Source organism: Scyliorhinus canicula, chromosome 12 (genome assembly GCF_902713615.1).
Source record: "Scyliorhinus canicula chromosome 12, sScyCan1.1, whole genome shotgun sequence".
NCBI lineage: Eukaryota > Metazoa > Chordata > Chondrichthyes > Carcharhiniformes > Scyliorhinidae > Scyliorhinus > Scyliorhinus canicula.
In genome coordinates, this window is record NC_052157.1 from 53,618,414 (window position 1) to 53,643,082 (window position 24,669).

Consider the following 24,669-nt stretch of genomic DNA (forward strand, 5'->3'; position numbering starts at 1 on the left):
TGGGACAAGCTCCGCAGTGCCTTGGTCATTCCCACCTGAGAGCGGGACAAGGTCGGCCTGGTTTGGGTCACATCCCCCAGCAAGGCGGACATTCTGCCGAGACCCTCAGCCATGGCCGTCACCCACCGCACAACGTCTTGGACACCTGCACTAATGGTGCTGACGTTGTGCACCAGGCTATCCACTGCGGTCCCCGCCCCAGCAGTGTTGGCTTCGGTGCAACACATTGCCGGCGACATCTCCTGCACCTGTAACCTCTGGGACTCCTCCAATCGGCCATGGACCTGCTGGAGCAATGCTGACATCTCCCTCTGACTGTCCTGACCGCTCCCTATCATCTCCATCAGCTCTGGGTAACCCTGTACCAGAGGTTCAACGTCAGGCTGGGACCCCCGACTGCTGTCTCTCCTGGGGGTCTCTCCTGGGGGTTCCTGCCTCCACCAGATCTGCATCAGCAGCTGTGTGGTGCTCACCAGATTGTGCCGCAGAAGCCTGTCCACTAAAACTTCCCACCGAGGTGCGTGTATCGGCGCTGGTGCAGGGTGAGGATGACAGCTGTGATGCCTCGATCGTGTCTTCCTCGGAGCTCCCCTCCGAGGTGTTTCCTGGAGGCTGGAGAGGGTGCCTCCGGGGATGGGCCGGCGCCATCGCTAGAAGACCTGCAGGAGAATCAACATCTGGTCAGTGGGAGGGATGGGTCAGTCGGTAAGGCAATTGGGGCAGCACGGTAACACAGGGGTTAGCACAGTTGCTTCACAGCTCCAGGGTCCCAGGTTCGATTCCTGGCTTGGGTCTCTGTGCGGAGTCTGCACATTCTCTCCGTGTCTGCGTGGGTTTTCTCCGGTGCTCTGGTTTCCTCCCACAGTCCAAAGATGTGCAGGTTAGGTGGATTGGCCGTGCTAAATTGCCCTTTGTGTCCAAAAGGGTTAGGTGGGGTTACTGGGATACGGGGATGGAGTGGAGGCATTAGCTTGGGTGGAGTGCTCTTTCCAGGGGCCTCTTTCTGCACTGTAAGTTCTATGCATCTATGATCCCTGAAACAACTCACGTTTGACAGGTCCTCAGGGTGGAGCCCAGTGGTCCCTCACCTCTGAGGCGTCCACCAGCCTCCGCGTTGTTGACCACTCTTTCCTTGGCCACCCTGCTCACCTCCAAGGCCAGTTCCTCGAAGGAGATGAAGATTCTTAAGTCCGGTACCCCATTGCCAGTCTGGGCCCTCTCCCGGTGATTGTGGGAGAGCTTTTCCTGAGGAGACACAGAGGGGGGCGTCGTAAGCCACACGTGTAGTTCACAGTGGGTGGGGGGCGTATGGGGAAGGGGAGGGTGGGGGGGGGCGTTGAAGGGAGAGGGGTTGGAGGGAGGTGTTGGAAAACATGGAGAGTTGGGGGGGGGATGCACGCGTGGGGCAGAAAGGGGGGAGTGGGGGGTGGGACGTTGGTGTCTACTCACTCGTGCTGCCCGGTGTAGGTCGTTGACCTTTTTCCTGCACTGGAGGCCAGTCCTCCTGGTCACACCCCGGCGCTCACAGCTGCCGCCACCTCGTCCCAGGCGGCACTGGCTGCCCTGTGGTTCACCCTCCAGGACCCTCGGGGGAACAGGACATCTCACCTGGCCTCCACCGCATCGAGGAGCCTCTCCAGGTCAGCATCCCCGAAGAATTTTGGGGCCGGTTCCCTGGGTGCCATTGTTACGAGCTGGCTGGGGTTGGCTGAGCAAGTGCAGGTTAAGTGCTGCTCGACCTTATCAGCAGGAAGCTGGAGAGCGCGGAGCTGGTGTATCAGCTGGCGAACCTTCATTCACGGTGAGATGGCCGTGGGGCCTCATTAAGTAGAATCAATTAACATTGAAATAGCGTTACCGGCCTCCACGGGCCAAGCGCCGGGGAAGCTCGCGGGAAGGAGAGAGACATGGGACAGAGATGAGAGAGAAGAGAGGGAGAGACAGAGAGAGTGATAAAGGCAGAGACCGGGTGAGAAGAAAGAGAGGTACAGAGAGAGAGTGAACCAGAGACAAGGCGAGAGGGGGTAAAGAGGTAGAGACAGATAGAAAGATGGAAATAGATACGGAGGAGAGAGAGTGTGGTAAATGTGTTTTGTACCTCACTCAGGCTGCGTGGTTGAACTAAACTGTTTCTACGAACACATGACTATATATATCCCCAAGAAGAATACAGCCCTGACCTGGTGCTGTCCTCTGCTGGCTTCTCCCTAGATTCTCTCTGCTCACACAGCCCACCATCACCCTGCCTCTGTCTCCCCCTTTCCCCAGTGCCACATTAACCCTTCCTATCCCAACCACCTTATACTACACTACCCCAACAAGTCTTATTTACCCAGATACATTTAATCTTCATTTCCCTGCAATCTCTTCTCTCCCGCTCCTCTGCCTTCACCAGTCTGAAAGCACTCCATTCTCCCAGATCCCCTCCTGGATATGGGGAGTCCAGTTGCTTTGGGCAGATTTTGTTGGTCCATGGTATTCCATGTATTCCGGTACTCGGGCAACAGCATCTAATTCGCTTACTGAGCTCATGGAATTGCATTCCTTTTCATCCAGGGTCAGTCTGCTTTCCTTGGACTCTGCGAGTTCTGTTCCATTCTTTCTGGCTGGAATGTTCACGGGAAATTCCTGGAGTGGACACCGATTTCCTCCTCCCTGCAGTCTGTATCCATCTTCTTTAGCGCCAACATTTCAAAAAAGGGAAAATCAGAAATTGGAGCAGGAGGAGGCCATTCGGCCCTTCGAGCATACTCCGCCATTCATTGTGATCATGGCTCATCATCCAACTCAATAGACTAATCCCGTTTTACCCCCATATCCTTTGATCCACTTTACTCTAAGTACTGTATCTAACTGCTTCTTGAAAACATACATAACCAAATTCTCTGTTCCTGAGACTAAGTGTTGACCCGGGGCAAGATTCGTGGACCACTACGTCAGCAAACTTGATGCACCCGTTCTGGTTCAGCGACTGTTGAGGGGTTAGCATGGCGCCAGGTGAAACGCAATCGATTCCAATGAGAAACGGTGCCGTTTTCGCCGGGTCTGGGATTGGCACTCAGGAGGCTGACGCTACAGCCGCAGAAACACACTTCACTGACCCCACACACCATCCCAGCCAACAAGAGGGCAGCGAGGAGAGCAGCAGCTTGTTTCATGGACACTGAGCTCAAGCGCCTGTTGCACACAGTGGGCAGGGGTGGGTGACCTTGTACCCCAGCCCAGGATGCAGGCTGCCAGCCATCGCCATTGGCCATGCTGAGGCGCAGGCGGCAGAGACGGTGAGCGCTGTGATCATCGATGCCCGGACCGACCAGCAGTGCCGGAAAGATTACACAACCTCCTCAGGGCAGCCAGGATGAGTAGGCAGCACTCTTCCCCTGGGATTAACCCCTGTCCCACACACCTGTTACCCCAACCCCTCCCCCCATCCAGAGGCGGCCGAACCCCCACCTTGTACCACGTCCTGGCACCCATACCGCCCACCATGGCCGGGTGCCATGCTAACCTGTACCACGCCCTGGCACCCATACCGCCCACCATGGCCGGGTGCCATACTAACCTGTACCACGTCCTGGCACCCATACCGCCCACCATGGCCGGGTGCCATGCTAACCTGTACCACGCCCTGGCACCCATACCGCCCACCATGGCCGGGTGCCATGCTAACCTGTACCACGTCCTGGCACCCATACCGCCCACCACGGCCGGGTGCCCACTACCTGGGCTGTATGAGTCGGACTGTCTCACTGTCGTTTTCGGTGTCCCCCCCCCCCCCCCCCTCACACCCTGCCCCCCAAGGAGAAGGCCGCCCATAACCTCCGGGAGCAGGAGAAGACAGGAGGGGACCGCCGGACCTACGGCCCCTCACTGTAGCAGAGCAGAGCGCCCTGGACATGGTTAACAGGCCCAAGGAAAGGCCGTCACTGGGATGGAGGTCAGGTTTGGGAAGGAAGCAAATCCAGCTAAGTCATAGTTCCTCAAGGCACGTGTGTCACCCCCCTCAACACCACCCTCACACCACCCACACCCCCTCACCCCCCCCCACAGCCCCACATCACCCACACCCCCCTCACCATCCTCACCACATTCGCACCACCCCCAACACCCACCCCCTCACCACCCCCACAGCCTCACACCCCCTCACCCCCCACAGCCACACACCCCCTCACCCCCCCCCACAGCCCCACACCACCACACCCCCTCACCCCCCCCCCCACAGCCTCACACCACCCACACACATCCTCACCATCCTCACCACCTCACCCCCTCACCATCCTCACCACCCTCACCCCCTCACCATCCTCACCACCCCCTCACCACCCCCTCCCCACAGGCCCCACACCCCCTCAACCCCCCACAGCCTCACACCACCCACACCCCCCTCACCCCCCCACAGCCTCACACACCCTCACCCCCCTCCCACACCCTCACCCCCCCCAACACCACCCCAACACCCCCCCTCATCCCCACACCACACCACCCCCTCACCCCCCCACAGCCCCACACCACCCTCACCCCCTCACCACCCTCACACCACCCGCAACACCACCACCCACATCCCCTCACCCCCTCACCCTCCCACAGCCCCACACCACCACATCCCCTCACCCCCTCACCCTCCACAGCCTCACACCACCCTCATCCCCTCACCATCACCCCCCTCACATCACCCCCAACACCACCACCCACGCCCCCTCACCCCCCACAGCCCCACCCCACACTCACCCCCTCACCCCCACACCACACTCACCCCCTCACCCCCACACACACTCACCCCCTCACCACCCCACACACCCTCACCCCGTCACCACCCTCACCCCCACATGACCCCCACACCACCCTCACCCACTCACCACCCTCACCCCCTCACCCCCCCCACACCTCCTCACCACCCTCACCCCCTCACCACCCTCACACCACCCCCACACCCCTCACCCCCTCACCACCTCACCACCCCCAACACCACCAACACCACCCCCTCATCCCCAACACACTCACCCCCCCCCACAGCCCACACCACCCTCACCCCTCACCACCCTCACACCACCCCAACAACCACCACCCACATCCCCTCACCCCCTCACCCCCCCCCCCCACAGCCCCACACCACCCACGTCCCCTCACCCCCACAGCCTCACAACCACCCTCACCCCTCACCATCCTCACCACCTCACATCACCCCCACACCACCACCCACGCCCCCTCACCCCCACACCACCTCACCCCCATCAACACCACCCCAACACCACCCTCACCCCGTCACCACCCTCACCCCCACATGACCCCCACACCACCCTCACCCCCTCACCACCCTCACCCCTCACCCCCACACCTCCTCACCACCCTCACCCCCCCTCAACCACCCTCACACACCCCCCACACCACCCTCACCCCCTCACCACCCTCACCCCCTCACCTCCCTCACCCCCTCACCTCCCACACCCCCTCACCACCCTCACCCCCTCACCACCCTCACCCACCCCACACACTCACTCAACCTCTCACCACCCCACACCACCCACACCCCCTCACCACCATCACACCACCGACACCCCCCACCCCCCACCACCCCCACATCACCACACCATCCTCACCCCCACATCCCCCCCCCCCCCCCCCCCCCCCCCCCGCACTACCACGGCCTGTGGTCTAACCATACGCCTTGTCTTGTGTGTTGTCGGAGCTGCTGGTAATGGGGCAGGCCGTTCTGGTGTCCCCTTCTCCAGCCACAGCCAGAAGCCCAGGTGCCGACCAGCGACGACGACACCGACACGTATGGGAGCCACCAAGCTAAGACCCAGCTTGAGTCCGATGTTGACACTGATTCCCGACACAGCTGTCTCCAAAACCCTCCACCAACCCAGAGACACCTCAGTTGGACATGTTAGTGAAGAGGCTCCTGGGGCATCATCTGGTGCGCACCACCCAGCTGATCCGGTACAGCAGCTGGAGGTAGGAAAACGCGAGGGGCGGACGGTCAGAGGGCGGGCCGACCCCAGGGACTTCCTGACACCCCGACAGGTTTCAGGCGACTGGAACGGACAGTCCCATCGATCATGGAGAATCAGTCGCAGAGCCAGGGAGTATATGAGGTGTTGTTGGCGAGCATCCAGGTGGAGGAGTCCAACTGTGTGCTGGAGCAGGAGGTGGTGCCAGCCATGCATGCCACCGAGGCCAACACCAATCGGGTGGCTTCTGCGGTGAAGGCCTTTGGGGTGAGGAGTTCGGCCATAAATCGTACAAGGCCTGATGCGCTCTGTGCAGGCGATGGCCGAAGCCCAGGACAAGGCTACCCTATCACAGGCAGCCATGTTCCAGAGCCACCTGGACATTGCAACGTGGTCCAGTCAAGGCGGGCTAAGGCTGAGAGCACCAGCGGCATTGCCCAGGTGCTGGCCGACGTGGTGCAGTCACTGGCTGATGTGGCACAGACCCAGAAGGTGATGGCACAGTCGCTGCGTGATATGGCTAAGCCCCGGATAGAGATGGCCCACTCCCTGTGCTCCATGGCTACGAGCATGTAGACCCTGGTCAAGATGGCTGCGGACCTCCTGGACTGGCAGCTCCTTTTGAGAAGATCCCGAAGAGGTGCAGGCACTCTTGTTGGTGCCTGTATAACAGGTTTTGCATCTTTGAGTTGATACTTGTAGCTGAATGGTACCAAAACCTGTGAGTACATCGCTGAATTTGCTGGTAATGTTCTCAGAATCGATGGAGTGTTGATTCAATCCTGTGCACCTGGAACAAACTTGCCAAGCGCTGGACACCTCCTTTGACCACATCTTTTACACAGAAATACTTTGTCCTGATCTATAACCTGTTTGTTGGTGTGCGAGGAGCTGCAGGAACGTTTCCGCCTTTTTTTGGAAGTTTACTGCCTTTTTGGAAAAAGGGCGGCAACCAGAGTTTTCTCTTCCAAGAAGACACCACCATTACTGAGAAACAGTTTAGAATGCTGTGCTGCTCGCTCGTGAGCCTGACAAATCTTAACTGTTTGTTGCAAAGACAGCTCCGATTCCCTCAGCAACCGTTCCCTCAGCTTATTTTCATTCACACTGTGGTGAATGTAATATATGTGTATATATGATCATTCACACTGTCTTTGTAAAGCGCTGTGGCGCTATCCTACCACTAGGGGGAGTAGCTCTGGGAGTACTCAGGAACTTGTACTGGGCTCCATCATTGGCTCCGCCCACGACTCTTCCCCCTAGTGCCGCTGTATAAATACCCTTGTCCAGAGTCAGCCTGAGTTCACTACGAGTTCATCAACGGGTAACTGGCTCTGAAGTAAGTCGATTAAAGCCTAGATTCACATCGGAAACACGTGTCTGGTGAATTGATGGTTCCATCACACACCAAACACAATTTGGTCCCGAATCATGGAAGATTCCACCGCCGACAAATTACAGGTTGTAGCTTTTAACTTTAAATCAGTGATGAAATGATCGATGGACTCTCCTGTCTTCCGTAAGCGTGATCTAAACACATAGTGTTCATAAATTTCATTCTTTCGGGGCCGCACTGTGAATCAAATCTTCAAATTACTTCATAAACTTTTTTACTATCTTCATCTTTTGCAAATTTAAACGTATTAAACACAGCAATTTGCTTCGGGCCCTGCCACTGTTAGGAGCATCCCAACCTTACCCGAATCTGATTGATCTTCTCAATTTACTGCAATAAGAAACAGATTAAATTGCTGTTTAAAAACACACCAGTTGCTGTCCACATTACCATGAAATCTGAGACTCATTGGTAGCTTCAACAAATCTATGATGTTAATTTTACAATCTGCAAAATCTTCAAATCTCTGTGGACCGGCAGCACGGTGGCCTAGTGGTTAGCACAACCGCCTCACGGCGCTGAGGTCCCAGGTTTGATCCCGGCTCTGGGTCACTGTCCGTGTGGAGTTTGCACATTCTCCCCGTGTCTGCGTGGGTTTCGCCCCCACAACCCAAAATGTGCAGAGTAGGTGGATTGGCCACGCTAAATTGCCCTTAATTGGAAAAAATAATTGGGTAATCTAAATTTAAAAAAAAAAATCTCTGGACCTCGTGGCAGGCTTTCTCAGTGTTTAATATAATCCAACGCTGGTACCATGTAATGTTCTTGTCGGATGGCCTGATTATATTACAAGAACACTTGTAGCTAAAGCTATAAATGATTTATTAACAGTAACTGTGGGTAAACTATATACAAAACAGCAGATGAATAACAGTCTGATCATGCACAAGCAACCTCTCTCCCACCTTACTCCAGCCAGTCTGAGGAGTCACCTGACTCTAACATTCACTTATAGTAGTGAGACGCCTAGTGGTCAGTCGGTGAATCACAACACAACCATGATATCACGACAGGGAGGTGCTGACCACCGCAGCAGCTCGCACTCCACACTCCCTGTCTCTGGCGCATCTGAACGACAGCAGACAGAACAGGGCAGCACCATACCACCTGGGACACCGAGCAGCAACCGAGCCCATCCAGGCCCGGTCACCCCAAAAGATGCCTGCCAAAGGGGACCCCGGTCGCAGGGCGGGAATCACAGCAGGCCACCTCCACTCCCAATGAACCATCTGGGGATTTACCAAGACGTAGCGTTAGGGCCCAGTTAGACATCAGTTAAGTTGGCACAGATGCAGGGCACAGTTTAGTGATACGGGCTAGGGCACAAATCTGTATATAGGTTTTCACAAACCTGTGGGCCATATTACTACCTGCCTCAATGCTCTGTCAGAAGAATGTGAGGGGTGAGCTGGTCTGGGTTAGCCGTGGGCAGACTGGGGGGGGGGGGGGGGGGGGGGTTGGGGGAAAATGTGGACGTTGGGGGTGAGTTTGGCTCAGGGACTGCAGTTCAGCCAGCGTGTTCTGGTGTCCCCCCACCCCCCCCACACTGTCCCCACCTCCGCCACCATAGGGCATCAATGGGACCGTGTGACGGAATGGCCAGTTCACATGCAGGGATCACCCAATTGGACAATGGAAACCGTGGGCAGGAGTCAGACATTGTCAAACAATGCAGAGCACCAGAATTCATCGCAGAACGGGTTGTCATCATCATCCATCCCATGGACCAGACCCAGTGTTACTGCCACCCAAGGCCAGCACCCCATAGTGCGGCAGGTATGTATCACAGAGGAGTTTGCAGGTGGGATGCGGTGTCCAATACCCTAACCAGCTCCCTTCCCCCCCACTCAGTGAACCTGGAAGTGATCAGAGGGCCCCGTGCGCGTTGGCCCTGGCGCACACGTGTCATGCGGCCTCCTGTGCCTGGCTGGGCCCCATGTCCTTCCCAGCCTCCCCTGACCCAGCATCCTCTTCTTTGGAGGAGGCCTGGTGTTCATCCTCCACCTGCAGCACATTGCCCCTCTGCTGCGTGATGTTGTGGAGGGCACAGCAGACCGTCACAATTTGGGCAACCCCCATACTGGAGGGCCCCTGCAGAGCGGTCCAGGGACCTGAACCGCATCTTTAAGAGGCCTGGTCGCTGAATGGCAATTGCTGTATCGGGGCTCTGCGTCCTTCTGTGGCCTCCGGATAGGCATCATCAGCCACGACCGCAGCGGATAATCCCTGTCATCCAGGAGCCAACCCCTTAGCCGGCTGGGAATCGTCATGTGTGCCAGGATGAAGGCATTATGCACACTGCCCGGGTATTGGGCGCAGGTGTGCATGTACACACACCAGCTGCACGTTCATTGAGTGGAACCCCTTTCGGTTTGTGTAGAGGGACCTGTCATCTGTAGGTGACTATAGGAGGACATGCATCCCGTCCATCATTCCCTGGACCCGGGGAATCTGGGCGATGGCGCTGAACCCTGCTGCCAGGCGTCCTGCCCGGCTTGAACCACATGGAAATGGATGTATTGTGCTCACTGGGCATATAGGACCTTCGCGATGGTGCGGATGCACCTGTGCACCAAGGTCTGTGAGATCACGGACAGGTCCCCATTCAGTGACTGGAAGGAGCCCGCGGCGTAAACGTTCAAGGCGACCATTAACGTGACGGCCGCCTGGAGCGGGTGTCCTCCTCCATACCCCGTAGTGCCAGGTGGGCCATCATCGGCAGATATGTCACACCGCCTCCCTGCTCAGCCGGAGTCTTTGGCACACCCAGTCCGGCCGGTTCTCGAATGGCAGGCATTGCCGGTACAGGCGAGGCCTCATACGGCGCCTCCTTTGCACCTCCTCCCCCCTTCCTTCTCAGCCTGTTGGCGGCCATCTCTCCATCCTCAGTGGCTGCCTCCTGTTCCTCTGTGGCATGCTCCATTCCTGCAGCTACATCCTCCTCGCCCAGCTCCAGCCTGTACATTCACAGTGCATCCCCCAGGACTGCGACGATACGTTCCGCTGCCTCCTCCGGCACCCAGCCGTAGGGGCTACTGTTTGCATTGTCATTGGCTGGGCCGCATGATACCTCACTGGTGGATGGCAGCCAGTTGAGGGGTGAAGGTATAGTGGAGGGTGGGGTGCAGGGGTGGGTGGTCGGGTGGGAGAGTGGAGGCTCTGGTGTGGGGGTGGGAGCACCCATACGACTGGTGAAACTCTGCAGAAACTGAGGCCAGGGTGGGTGGTCAGTGGGGTGAGCAGCAAGAAGGCTACCTTGCAGGCCGCAGCAATGGTGGTCTGTGCCTGGACACCCCCCAGTCCCACGGGGGGGGGGGGGTCACCCCAACCCCACGGCCCGTCCCTTAGACACTAACTGCCCCCGGCCCTGTCCAGGCCAGCTCCCCCAGCCATCCTGGCCAGTGTCAGGACCGAGCAGCCCATTATCCATATCCTACCTCTCTCTCTCTCCCCCAGCCATGGCGCCTGTTTCCCGAATTCTAAAAGCACATGTGGAACTCGCCATCAGGAATTCCCCCCAGTGCAGGCGGAGCATTGCGGAGTCCCTGGAGAATACCGGCTCAGGCCCGCTAATGAGATGGTAACTGGGTTTGCTGCACGCGTGGTGTGGAACGCAGTGGCGTCTCTGCCAAGGCCTCCGGAGAATTGCATGAAACCGGCACCCGCCACGATTTCGCCGTCAAAACCAATTGTCACCCAATCGCGTTTCCCCATTTCCGGCATCAGCCAATGGAGTTATGCCCATAATATGCTCAGAGGGTTAACGGGGTAAATGTTGGATCCTCCGGACCCACCGAAGGTCAAACCCCTGCCCCCTAAGGGGTTCCTCAGCGGGTGGACGGCGAGCCACACAAATCACCATGGACATCGGCAGGACCCACCAGAAAATCCTGATGGTGGCCAATGGCAAACCACCTCCATCACCATCGGGGGAGGGTGCGTGGGTTCACTCTTCCATACTGTGCAGCTCATCTTTGGTTTATTCTTTCAGATTGGGCCGAAGTTAAGAAGTCACTGCTCATCTCACAAAAGTTCCAACATCCTCACCAGTTGTGGTCCTTAATTATCCATTCAGCCAATCGCTCTGATTCATTGGTGATTGCTTTTCCTGTTCCAGGCATTTTCGACGAGGTCGGATAGAAACTCATCCAGTTCCAACTTTCATGGGCAAACTCATTTTCTGGATGTTTTTCCTTCGCAGAGCCTAATGCCGGTGGGCTACCTTCTGAGCTCACATTCTTTCATCTGACTTTGGCTAGTTGCTTCTGAGGCTCAGCATGCTCCTTGATAGAAACTTCTCATGCAACTGCTCAACTCTCTTTCTTGACATTCCCAAATTCCCATTTCCGCCAACCATTTTTCAACAACTCAATGGTCTCTCAGTAAGTTTAGACATCTAGTACTTTTCCTCCTATTTCCTCGGCCTTCCAAGTCAGAATTATATTTGCCGATGTTATTTCTGCTTTTTCTTACCCTGTCCACAGCAGATGTTCATCCTTGTCCTTCATTGCAGTTTCACTGCTGGCCATGTCTGTCTCAGCGATGTATGAAATTGTTTTAGTTCTGCAATTGTGCTGCAATTATCCATTGCCACTTGGAAAACTAGGCTTTACCTTTTAAATTCTCCTCTTTTCCATTCAGCTTGCCCTCTTCAGCTCTTCAGTCTCTTGGCTTCTTGCGAATATGGAATATATTCTTGTCTGCCAATTGGTTCTCAGTTCAGTCAGAGCGACATCAAGTTTGCTTCCCTTTGTAATTTTCCAGAGGAATACACTTTGACCGAGAGATTCGTGTGACATGTGAACGTCCTTCAGTAGGATTTCCTCTCCTTTGCAAAGCTCAGTTGCTTCTTCTTGTAATTCAACAGAGTCTCTTCAAGTTTGTCCTGCTGCTCTTCCAATTCTGCCGTTCCACTTCTTCATGTTGCTAAGGGTTATGTACTCCTTGTGCATTTGATCTGAAGGACAATCAGCTATTCTTGCAACTGTTTGTTTCCTCGTTGACCTCTTGTCAACTTACACCATCCTTTGGTGCATTTATTTGTCACTGCTGATTGTTCCAATTCCACCTGTCCTGATGTAGTTGTCAACATCTTTTTTAACTTCTCCTTTTATTTCTCGGGTGTTGTATTGATTCTTCAAAGAGTCTTTTAGGGTAGCACCATATTTGAGTACCTTTTCTGCTCGTTGTTGTGCCTGACTGTTTGCCTTCCATACATTCCCTATGGTGCAGAAGGAGACCATTTGGCCCATTGAATTTGCACTGACCCTCCGAAGGAGCACCCTACCTAGCCTCATTTTCTTTTTGGCAGTTTTTGTTTGGGGTTACTTCAAATGTCTTTCCTTCATTCACAGACAATCGCTCACTCCACATTGCCAGTTGTGACGAATGTAGAAATTGTTATATGTTATATTTGTTGCAATAATATTATTCAAGAACCCAAATTAAGGTATCCAGACTGTGTGTCTGCTAAAATTGTAATCAATGAGTCACCAAGGGTGAGGTCATGATTGACTGAAACCACTTACCTGGTTACAGATAAAGAACTAATGAGATATTGTCATAATTTCTGGAGATTCCCTGGAGAGTAGATAATTTATGAAAGGTTGTATTCAGTCCGAGCTAAGCAGGTCATGTGACATCTTAGTGGGGTACAGCTGATGTAATTAATGGGAGGAGCCAGGTCTGTCTGTAGTTTTGCAGTTTGCCATAGGATTTGATGTGTGACAAGACAGAAGGATTTGAAGTTGAAGAGCGGTTTTGACAAAGTTGCTAGGTTGAGCAGTATTGGTTCAGCTCATGAAGGGTCTCTCTCTCGAAAAGTATCTACACACTAAGCAAGTAATCTGTCTGTAAACTTTATTTATAAGTGATATTTGAACTGTATTGAGTTGCTTAATGGAATTAGTGGCAGGTTGTAGGTAGTAATTAAAGTTTTCCTTTTATTGAAGAACTGTTTAACTGTTAATTGTAAAGCTATTTATTTGATGTTAATGTGGTTTGTTCTGTGTTTCAGTTCAAGTTTGTTTTAACTGCAAGATTCCTATTGGTCAGATACATCACTCCTGGGGTGAAATATCCTTTATCACAGTTTTACAAATTACAATAAAATTGTATGGGGTTCTCGTCGGTATCCTAACAAATGTTGGGGTCTCTCCAGTATCCTAACACGCTTCCTGCTGTAGTTGGGTAATCTGTTGGCATTTTCAAAAAGCTTTACTTCAACATCTTTCAGCTGCATCTCAGCCCTCTTCTTTCCTCCATACCAAACTCTCCAGCTCGTGGACTTCATTGCGCTGGCAGGGTCTGCAAACATCTTGTGTTGTGCTTAGATACCGTCTCCCTCTCCCTGTCCTTTTGGTGCGTTATTGAAGATTGGATCCATTACCTTCCATGAAGGAGTTTAAATTACTCGTCAAGACTTTTAATATTGCAACAAATGTGGTTGAGGATTCATCTTTATCTGCCTTACAATTAACTTGTTGGCAATCGCGCCAAATAATTAAAAGCATATATTAACTTGCACTTTCTCTGATTTGCTACTTAAGTCTGATCGACTCGGCAATCTAAAATGGTCTCTTCATGATGTCCAATGTTGCTTCTGGTTTAGTCCTTACCTGAACAGAAATTAGTTTGGTAGTTTTAATTTACCACCTGTGGCTGTTTTTCAGAATAGGGGAGTCCAGCTTTATTATGTTTATTCAAGGTGACACCGCAGGAACCATTTTTCTGCTTCTTCCCGCGCATGTCATGTTCCTGTTGCCATTTCGGATCTGTCTTTTAAAACTTGCTGGTTCTGCAGGAAACCTTTTAAACACAGTATTTTTCATAGAATCCCTACAGTGCAGAAGGAGGCCATTGGCCCATTGGGTCAGATTCGGCCCTCTGAAAGTGCACCCTACCTAGGCCCAGGCCCCACCCACCCTGCCTTCAACTCGTATCCTAACCTGCATATTTCTGGACACTGAGGGACAATTTAGCGCGTCCAATCCACCTAACCTGTACATCTTTGGACTGTGGGAGGAAACCGGAGCACCCGGAGGAAATCCACGTAGACACGGGGGAGAATGTGCAGACTCCACACAGACAGTTGCCCAAGGCTGGAATCGTACCCGGTTCCCTGACACTGTGAGGCAGCAGTGGCAACCACTGTGCCAATGATTTGCTTCTCTGAGTTTGGGAAATTGATTTGAAGGCCATTGTTTTGTAGCTCTGTCTTCTGTTTTTAAAACTTTTCCTGATTCATTGGGGCTCGGCTGCCACATGGTACAATGTCGACCGCAGACCCTGGCTGCCACCTGTCTGCCAATCACGCTGGTTAAACAATTGCTGATTGTGTTATTATTAACACACGACTATATATATCCCCAGGATACAGCCCTGACCTTGTGCTGTCCTCTGCTGGCTTCTCCAAGACTCTCACTGTTCACACAGCCCACCATCACCTGCCTCTGTCTCCTCTTTCCCCAGTCCTACATTAACCCAAACACGCTTATACTACGGAGAGCTGCAGGGAGAGAGAGAGAAAAAAAACAGAGAGAGAGAGAGAGACAGAAACAGAGAGACATGGAGAGAGACAGAATGGGAAGAGAAACAGAAGAGAGAGAGAGACAGACCAAGTGCAAGAGACAAAGAGCGAGAGGCAGAGAGAGAGAACCAGAAAGAAGCGACAGAGAGACAGGCAGAGGTAGAGACAGAGATAGAGACTTCAGGTAACGGGGATCAGCTGAGCGGATTGCATGAAACGTGGCTCCCCTCCTGAAAATTGCAATCCCGTACTTTAAACCACCAGAACAGGGAGAAAACATTCCCAGCCTTCCTCTAACACCAACAAGACAAGCCATTCCAAGCAGGAGCAATTCTAGAGGTCAAAAAGATGGCAGAGGCAACAACAAAAGTCGGGAGAGGAAAGGCAAGGAGACAGCGAGCACGAGAGGCAGCGATGGCCCAGCCACATTGAGCGAGGCGGAATGCCAGGCCCCACGAAGAGCTCCTCCCTCCGATCAGCGGATGGAGGGAATTCCTCATGCAGGCACTCCAAGAACTCAAGGAGGCCACACGGTTGACATGATGGCGACGGTGAAGGTGGCTGATCATCTTATAGGCAGCCCTAGAAAAGACAGAGAGGCGGTTGGAGACGCCGGACGCTACAAACAAGGAGCTGGAGAAAGCCTTGACCGATCAGAGCGACCAGATCAATGCTTTAGGAACAGAAGTGGGAAGATTGGTGACAGCACAAGGGACACCAAAGGAGAAGGTCGAGAACCAGGAAAATTGGTCACAGCACCAGCACCTTTGCATTGTGGGCCTACTGGAGAACAGGGGGAAGGAGCCCCACGGAGTACGTGGCCCAAATGCTGGGGAACCTCGTGGGACGAGAAACCCCAGAAACAGACAGAGCCCGCAGGTCACTCCGGCCAAAGGAGCTGGGCAACAACTGAGAGCCATCATTGCAAAGCTGCACCAGTACCAGGACCGGGCCAGGCAGACAAAGTCCTGCAATCGGGAGGGACACCCAATGCGGGTGTACCAAGACATTGGGACAGACCTGGCCAAACGCCGGGCAGAGTTGAACAGGGCCAAGGCAGCCCTTTAGAAGAACAGAGTAAAATTTGTAATGCTGTACCCAGCCAAGCTCTGGGTGACTTTCCAGGGCAAGAATACTATTTCACTGCACCAGCGGACGCGGATGCATTTGTCCACAAACACAAGCTGGGAAACAGCAACAAAACCGTCACAGAGCCAGATGCCCCAACGGACTGGGACAATGTGAAACAGTTTTGCACGTTAACTGTGCCACCTCGATTTGAATGGTAGAACTAAGACTCAGTGAGACAGGGCAAGAGCAGCAGACTGCAGGAGAGGGTGGAGAGGAGGTGCAGAGGGGGTAGGGGGTAAGAAACACAGCGGTTAGGATGGAGGTATAAATACAAGTGAAGGGGAGGCCGCAACAGATCTCCCATCGGGGAGGAAGGTGCCTGGCAACGGAGGGGTAGAACACCACAAACGGGGTTCAGCAGGGGTAAACATGGGGACACTAAATTGCCCCTTAATTTGAAAAAAAGTTGGATACTCCAAATTTATTTATATAAAAAGATCTGTAGAGACCTTCCCACACTTGCTGGCAGGGAGAGTGCAGATAAACAAACATACTGCCCAGGATCCTCTTCCTGTTCAGATCGCTCCCGATATACATAACCAAGGGCTTCTTTAATATGGTGGACAAACTAATCATGGCGTTTGTGTGGGAAGGGAATAACCTAAGGATCCAAAAGTGGGTCCGGCAAAGGAAAGGGGTATGTGAGGCCTGGCCCTCCAAACCTACAATTCTACCACTGGCCGGCCACGTGTGAGGAGATGGATGAAGGAGCTGGAGGTGGAATGCATGAGGATAGAGGAGAGTTCCTACATAGGGAAGTCCCTCTGGGCACTAATCACAACCTCACTCCCATCCCCTCCAAACAAATACTCAAAGAGCCCAGTGGTAGTGGCCACACTCCAAAGTTGGTATCAAATGAGACAGCATTTTGGCCGAACCAATATGTCTGCCAGAGCCCGATCTGTAACAATCACAGATTCACGCCCGCAATAATGGACGTCACCTTCAAAAGGCGGAGACAGGACATGTACATGGACGTCACCTTCAAAAGGTGGAGACAGGACATGTACATGGATGACAGGAGAGCGACAATGGAGGAGCTCATGGAAAAGTTCCAACTACCCAAAGGAGATGAGGTACATACAGATCCGGAACTTCCTCCAAAGGGAAACAACAGCGTACCCCCAGATACCGCGACACTCACTGGTTGGACACGGATGGCCTAGGGAGGGAGAACTGTGGAGACCTCTTGGAGTAAGTACGATCCTTGCTGGACAAGAAGAGGGATAAATGGTAGGAGGAACTGGGCATAGAGGTGTGTGTGTGTGTGTGTGTGTGGGGAGGGAGGGACGACGACACGACACTCTGGATCAAAGCACTGCATAGGGCGAACTCCCCCTCCACATGTGCAGGGCTGAGCCTGATGCAGCTAAAGGTGGTGGACAGAGCACTCCTAACCAGAACCCGAATGAACAGGTTCTTCCTGGAGGTGGGGGATAAATGTGAATGATGTCAATGAGGCTCGGCCAACCACACCCACATGGGCTTGCCCCAGACTGATGGCATTCTGGGCAGCCTTCTTCCAGGCAATGTCTGAGGTTGTGGGGGTGAGGGTGGAGCCACGCCCAAAAGTGGTGGTCTTTGGGGTAACAGACCAGCCAGGATTCTTCACGGGGAGGGGGTGCCGACATCCGAGCCTTTGTCTCCCCAATCACCTCCCGAAGAATCCTCTTCATTTGGCGATTGGCGGCATTACCCAAAGCCACAGACAGGCCTGACGACGTGTCAGGATTCCTCCAGTTGGAGAAGATAAAATTTGCCAACCGTGGGTCAGGGGAGGGTTTCCACAAGACATGGAAGCCGTTCAGCAACTTGTTCCGAGACCTGGTTGTAGCCAGCAACCAGGAGAGCAGAGAGGGGAAAAGGCACAGTAGAGGCACTGAGCATAAAGCAAGGGGGCCGGGTAAAGGGGGAGGGCAAAGCCTGGAGAAAATGTACAGCCATGACCGCAGGGGATGGGGCCCTAGGGCAAGTGGAGTGCTGCGGGAGCAGCAACACGTTGGGTAACTCATGCTGGGGCCAGCATCAGGAAGGGTAGCCGAGGCAGAACAACCGTATTGGGCTCACAGATATGTATATGTGGTAGTCATCACTGTTTGTATATATCACATACATGAGATGTAATACGGTAAGGCTCCTGTACTACAGGTACGGGGATAGATCCCTGCCTGCTGGCTCCGCCCAGTAGGCAGAGTATAAATGTGTGTGCTCACCGAGCTGCAGCCATTTCGGCAGCAGCTGCAGGAGGCTACACATCTCTGCGTAATAAAGCCTCGATTACTCTCTACTCTCGTCTCGTCGTAATTGATAGTGCATCAGTACAGTGATCCGTCTTTGTTTGTATATTCTCTCATTGTACTTTAGCCTATATTTGTCATGTAACGTCAGTCTTTCCTTCGTGCCTTCCCAAACACTAGGTGTGGCTCTGAAACCTGTAAACGAATCGCACAAATTGAAATATGTAACATAAAGATTGTGAAAACTAATAAAAACATTTTTCTTTAAATAGAGAGAGAGAGACAGAGAGAGAGATAAAGAGAGAGATTCAGGGAGGAGTGGGACAAAGAGTGAGAGACAGAGAAAGAGAGAGACAAACAAAGGACAGAGACAGAGTGACAGAGAGAGGGGGACAGAGACCTGAGCAAGAGACAGAGAGAGAAAGAGAGACAGAACAAGAAAGAGAGACAGGGAGCAAACTGAGTGACAGAGAGGGACAGACACACAGAGACAACGAGAGAGAGAGAGAGAGAGAGAAAGAGGGAGACAGAGAGAGATACATTGGAACAAGGATGGTGTTTAAATGGAGGTTTGAAATGATTCTGAATTCTGGGAATATTTAACCTCCTGTCCTGCAGCATTGTGACCAGCAGAGAGCAGTGTGCTACATGGCAGCAGGCGGGGTGGGATGTGAACTACAGTCACTGTCCTGGCAGGAATGGTCAGGAGTCAGTCTGGGAGCCAGGGGGTCACCATCCGAACACATGCTGGGAGAGGGGCTTCCAGAGTGTTCCTGAAGATATCAAACAACTGCATTTCTAGCAAATTCCAAACATTTGATAACCCAGGGTCAGGGGAGAGAACAAGGGAGAGAGGGATAGAGAGTCAGAGAGAGGGAAGCAGACAGACAAAGACGAGAGTCAGAGAGAGAGAGGAAGAGATACAGAGAGGGGGGGGGGGGGGGGGGGGAGAGAGAGACGCAGTCGGAGAGAGGGACAGAAAGAGAGAGAGACAGAAAGCAAGAGACAGAATGAGAGAGAGCAAAGGACAGAAAGACAGACAGAGAGGGAGAGAGACAGAGAGAGAGGCACAAAGAGAGAGAGACAGGAATAGAGAGAGCACGAGAGAGACCTATAGAGAGAGACAATGAGAGAGAGGGATAGAGAGAGAGAGACAGAGAAAGAGAAGGATAGAGAGAGACACGGCGAGAGGGAGAGACAGAACAAGAGACAGAGAGGATGAGACAGAGAGAGGGGAGAGAGAGAGACAGAGAGAAACACAGAGATGGGCGAGATTCTCCCCTACCGGTGGGGCGGGGGGGTCCGGCGTAGCGGAAGTGGCGCCAACCACTCTGGCGTCGGGCCTCCCCAAAGGTGCGGAATTCTCCGCACCTTTAGGGGCCAAGCCCTCACATGAGGGGCTAGGCCCGCGCCGGAGCCGTTGGCACAACGCCGACTGGCGCCAAAACCGGCACCAGCGGCCTTTCAGGCCCGCCGCCCGGCGCCGGGGCTAGCTGAAAGGCTTTCGCGGTTCGCGCATGCGCCGGTGGTGACGCCAGCAGCAGCTGCCGCTCATGTCACCAGCGGCGCATGCTCGCTGGGGGATTCTCTTCTGCCTCCGCCATGGAGGACGCTGTGGTGGCCAGCGGAAGAGAAAGAGTGCCCCCCCCCACGGCACTGGCCCGCCCGCCGATCGGTGGGCCCCGATCGCGGGCCTGGCCACCATGGGGGCACCCCCGGGGTCCCGATCGCCCCGCGGCTCCCCCAGGACCACGGGGGCCCGCTCGCGCCGCCGATCCCGCCGCCACCAGAGGTGGTTCAAACCTCGGCGGCGGGAGAGGCCTCCCAGCGGCGGGACTTCGGCCCATCGAGGGCCGGAGAATCGCCGCAGGGGGCTCGCCGCTCGACGTGGCGCGATTCCCGCCCCCGCCAATTCCTGGGTGGCGGAGAATTTCTGCCACGACGGGGGCGGGATTTTCGGCGGCCCCAAGCGATTCTCTGACCCTGCTGGGGGTCAGAGAATTTCGCCCAAGGAGAGCGGTAGAGAGACAGAGACAGATAGAGAGACAGAGAGTGCGACAGAGAAAGAGACAGAGAGAGTCAGAGAGAAAGACAGACAGAGAGAGACAGATGGAGAGCGAGAGAGGGAGAGACAGAGATAGGATTTGGGTTTATTGTCATGTGTACCAAGGTGCAGTGAAAAGTATTGTTCTGCGTATAGTCCAGTCAGATCGTACATGAAAAACATTGGACATATGGTAAATACACAATGTGAATACATAGACATCGGGTGAAGCATACGGCGTGTAGTACTACTCAGTTAGGACGATGCGTGGAGAGATCAATTCAGACCATATGAGGGCCATTCAGGAGTCTGGTAACAGCGGGGAAGAAGCTGTTTTTGAACATGTTAGTGCTTGTTCTCAGACTTTTGTATTTCCTGCCCGATGGAAGAGATTAGAAGAGAGAATAACCCGGGTGGGCGGGGCATTTGATTATGCTGCCCGCTCTCCCCAGGCAGCGGGAGGTGTAGATGGAGTCAATGGATGGGAGGCGGGTTCGTGTGATGGACTGGGCTGTGTTCACGACTCTCTTGGGGTTTTGGGCCGTGCAGTTGCCATACCAGACTGTGATGCAGCCAGATAGGATGCTTTCTATGGTGCATCTGTAAAAGTTGGTAAGAGTTAATGTGGGCATGCCGAATTTCCTTAAGTTTCCTGAGGAAGTATAGGCGCTGTTGTGCTTTCTTGGTGGTAGCGTCAACGTGGGTGTGTTGTGTTCTGCTGCCTTGCCGTCGCAATGATACACACGGAACTGCTGGTGACTGTGATGTTCTTTTATGTCTGAATGAGGATGGCTTTGAAGTATAGTCTCTCACAAAGAACATCAAGCTAAGCTTCGAACAAAGCTAATTTATTTACACTACAACTAAATGGATTCAACTTGCTAGTGAAGATATAAAAGAGTACAGATAAACTAAAACTATGATTCTAACTACAGAGCTTCTGAAATCACGACTGTTCTCTATCTCGCCTAACAACCTTCTCCCTGGCTTGATTGCCATCTATTGGTTGGATGCAGTTACAGTAAATTGTTAACCCTTCATTATCCTTACAAAATACATATTGTCACAGTGACTTAACTAGAATGAAATTTATTGATGAACAAATTTATTGATGGAAAGATAACAAACAGAATGCTATACAACGAGGTTACTATTTGAGTTTTGTGACCTCTCCTGGAACTACCCTATGTGCGACTATCCTGTTATACGCCTTACTGCCAACTGGCGAGAATCGGATGCCACATGACTGATGTCTGACGCCACCAGCTGGTTGGAGGTCGCATTGCTAACTATGTATAATATTATTCACAGGCCTATCACCACATCCCCCTTCCTTTGGCAATGTTAACATTTATATACAAAACATGATTGGTATCATTATTTAACACATGTGGCATGAATATAAATATTTAACTGTGCTTTAGTTCACATGATATTCCTGCTAAGTGTGTTCTTTGTGCACATCCCATTCTGCATCTTCAACAGGATCATCCCGCTGATCATCTGGGCTCTTGTCAGCTTTCTGGAAGACTGGTTTCCATGCCGGTCTTTTGTGTCTTGGCCTTTTGACATGATGTGTTCTTGCTGACCATGTCTGGGTCATCGGCTTCGGGGTCACCAGCTTCTTTCGTATCCTTACGCGATGCTTTTTGCTGTAGCTTCATTGTGTATTCTCTTTTTTCTTATAAATTTAGAGTACCCAATTCATTTTTTCCAATTAAGGGGCAATTTAGTGTGGCCAATCCACCCAGCCTGCACATTTTTAGGTTGTGGGGGCGAAACCCACGCAGACACGGGGAGAATGTGCAAACTCCACACGGACAGTGACCCAGAGCCGGGATCGAACCTGGGACCTCGGCGCCATGAGGCAGCAATGCCATTGTGTATTCTCTGGCTGGTCGGCCACACTGCCGATGTCTTCTTGCTTGCCATCATCAGTGGGACTCACTGTATCCCCCACTCTGCTTCTCTTCCTCTTTTTTGTTTTGAGAATGATTTTGTGACTGACTTTGTGACTGCTCCACGTTTTCACTTGGGTTTGGTAGCACCCATCTTGCTGTTGGCCTGCGCCGTGGGAGCGGTTGTTTGTGGATCGTCTGCTGAACCGTTTTGTGTTGGCACAGTTCCGAGGGATTGTACGGTCATGGTCAAGTCTGTACCTTCAATGGTTGGCTACAGAGAACCACACTCTAGTATCCCCAACGTTGGGTGCTGTCCCTACATTGAGCCCCAAGTGATGGCTCCTCGTCACTCGGAATTACAATGCATATGTTATCTGATCCTGAAGAACCAAGGTCATGGCTCATCCTCGTCTTGTGATATTATATACGTATCGTCCGTCATCAGAGAACTACATACCAATATAGCCATCTGCTCCTCTAACTCATCTTTTGGCGGAGTGGCCTCGAGTATTGGGGACTCCACTACAGGAACCATTTCAGAGACGTGAGGCCATTTAATATTCCTCTGGAGCCAGCTTCTCCAGAATGGGTATTATATGGGGCAGCACGGTAGCACGGTGGTTAGCATAAATGCTTCACAGCTCCAGGGTCCCAGGTTCGATTCCCGGCTGGGTCACTGTCTGTGCGGAGTCTGCACGTCCTCCCCGTGTGTGCGTGGGTTTCCTCCGGGTGCTCCGGTTTCCTCCCACAGTCCAAAGATGTGCGGGTTAGGTGGATTGGCCATGCTAAATTGCCCGTAGTGTCCTAATAGTAAGGTTAAGGGGGGGTTGTTGGGTTACGGGTATAGGGTGGATGCGTGGGTTTGGGTAGGGTGATCATTGCTCGGCACAACATCGAGGGCCGAAGGGCCTGTTCTGTGCTGTACTGTTCTATGTTCTATGTTAATATCTTCCGCTTTTAGTTTGTTCACAGCTGAGTCGTTTCCTCCAAGGTGTATGCTACAGCAATCTCACTTCCAATCTCTGCCTGCGCCATCTCAGAGCTTTCACACTTCTCGGTGCCCTGCGCAGACTGGGCGTCCCTTGTGACCACCTCGTCATTCCTGCCAAACTGCCGGAGCAGCGCTTCACGGGCTTCCTCATCTAGTTCACCATCACTCCCACAAAACAACCTTACTAGCATTTCATAGTCATCCTCATCTGGCTCACCCTCCGAGCCTTTACTTTCATCATCGTATTCATGCTCTTCGTAGATACCATCGTAGCATTCATCATCAGAGTCAGTGTCATCTGCAAAGACTTCTCCTATAAAATACAACATTGACCACGGAATTGTGTGTTCACGCAGGTGGCGACCAATTTCAAAGCAGCGAGTCTCACTGCAGAACTTTTATTTAACACTCCACGCTCTGGAACTTCAGGAGGACTGAAGAAATTAAAGAATGAATCATTTGTTTTTGTCACTGTTTTGTGATTACTCCAACCCTTGTGCTACTGCTTCATTTTAATGGTTTTCAGTGTGACATTTGTTCCTTTCTTCCAGTCAATCTGGCACCCTGTGCATTCCGTGATTTATGGTTCATCAAAGAATGAGAATTCAAGCTTGTCGGGCCGCAATTCCACCTGGTACACTTTCGTAATCACCTCATTTGTAAAATACTCATTTGGCTTAAACTTAAACTCCAGAGTGAAGTTCATTGGCTGTTCACGCTCTGAACATTTAACATTCACTTCTTGCAGATGCTTTAATACGGACTCATTATACTCCTGGATCATACCACTGAGTACATACATGTTCTTGAAGACTGTTAACCAGAAGTGTGGAGTTCCCTTTGGCTCTTCAATCTCATCATCTGAATTGTCGTCTTCCGCCTGGACATTTGCTTGTTTCTCATCGATTGACTGCATCAGCATATCTCGTTGAGATTTGTCCTATTCATCTGGCCACTCGCTGTCTGGAACGTACAGCCACTCAACTAAGTTCAGGGCCTCACATGCATCCGCTCCTATGATCGACCCACTTTTCATGTCCACAATGAAAAATGGTAACATATACGTTGTGTCGTGCACGCTTAATTCAAGCTCACATTCACCAGCGTCTCAATCTCCTTCCCACTGTAGTCTATGAGTAGTCTCGGCTGATCGATAACTTTCGGCTTAACGTGCAGCCCGTGCAAATCGGACAGACTGAGGAGGTTGGCCCTCTTTCCCATGTCGAGGTCACATTTTACCAATTTGTCGTTCATCCACACTCAAGTTTTCCATCTGGTTTCGATGGCATCAGGTTTGTCCTTACTTTCGTCACAACGTTTCAGAAGGACTTCTTCACTTTTATTGGTCGGACTCTTCTCGTCCTAGGTTGAAATGAGATCAATGAAGAACTGTTTGTCCGGAGGCATCAATTGCATTACCTGATCTGATTTGGTCCACTGTAGCACGCAAAAAACGTTGTTTCGTAAAATGGTTCATACGGCCACACCTG

At 52.6% G+C, this 24,669-nt stretch overlaps 1 protein-coding gene across 1 annotated transcript; it reads right to left on the reverse strand.

Annotated features, from left to right (window-relative positions):
- Window positions 1-23,387: 23,387 nt before the first annotated feature.
- LOC119974529 (nucleosome assembly protein 1-like 1) lies at window positions 23,388-24,264 on the reverse strand. Its single transcript, XM_038813486.1, has one exon. The coding sequence runs from the start codon at window positions 24,099-24,101 to the stop codon at window positions 23,760-23,762; it is 342 nt and encodes a 113-aa protein (XP_038669414.1). The 5' UTR covers window positions 24,102-24,264; the 3' UTR covers window positions 23,388-23,759.
- Window positions 24,265-24,669: the final 405 nt, after the last annotated feature.

Excerpts from the sequence above, each read along its gene's own strand:
- LOC119974529 (XM_038813486.1), bottom strand. The coding sequence starts at position 24,101 with ATGCTGATGCAGTCAATCGATGAGAAACAAGCAAATGTCCAGGCGGAA.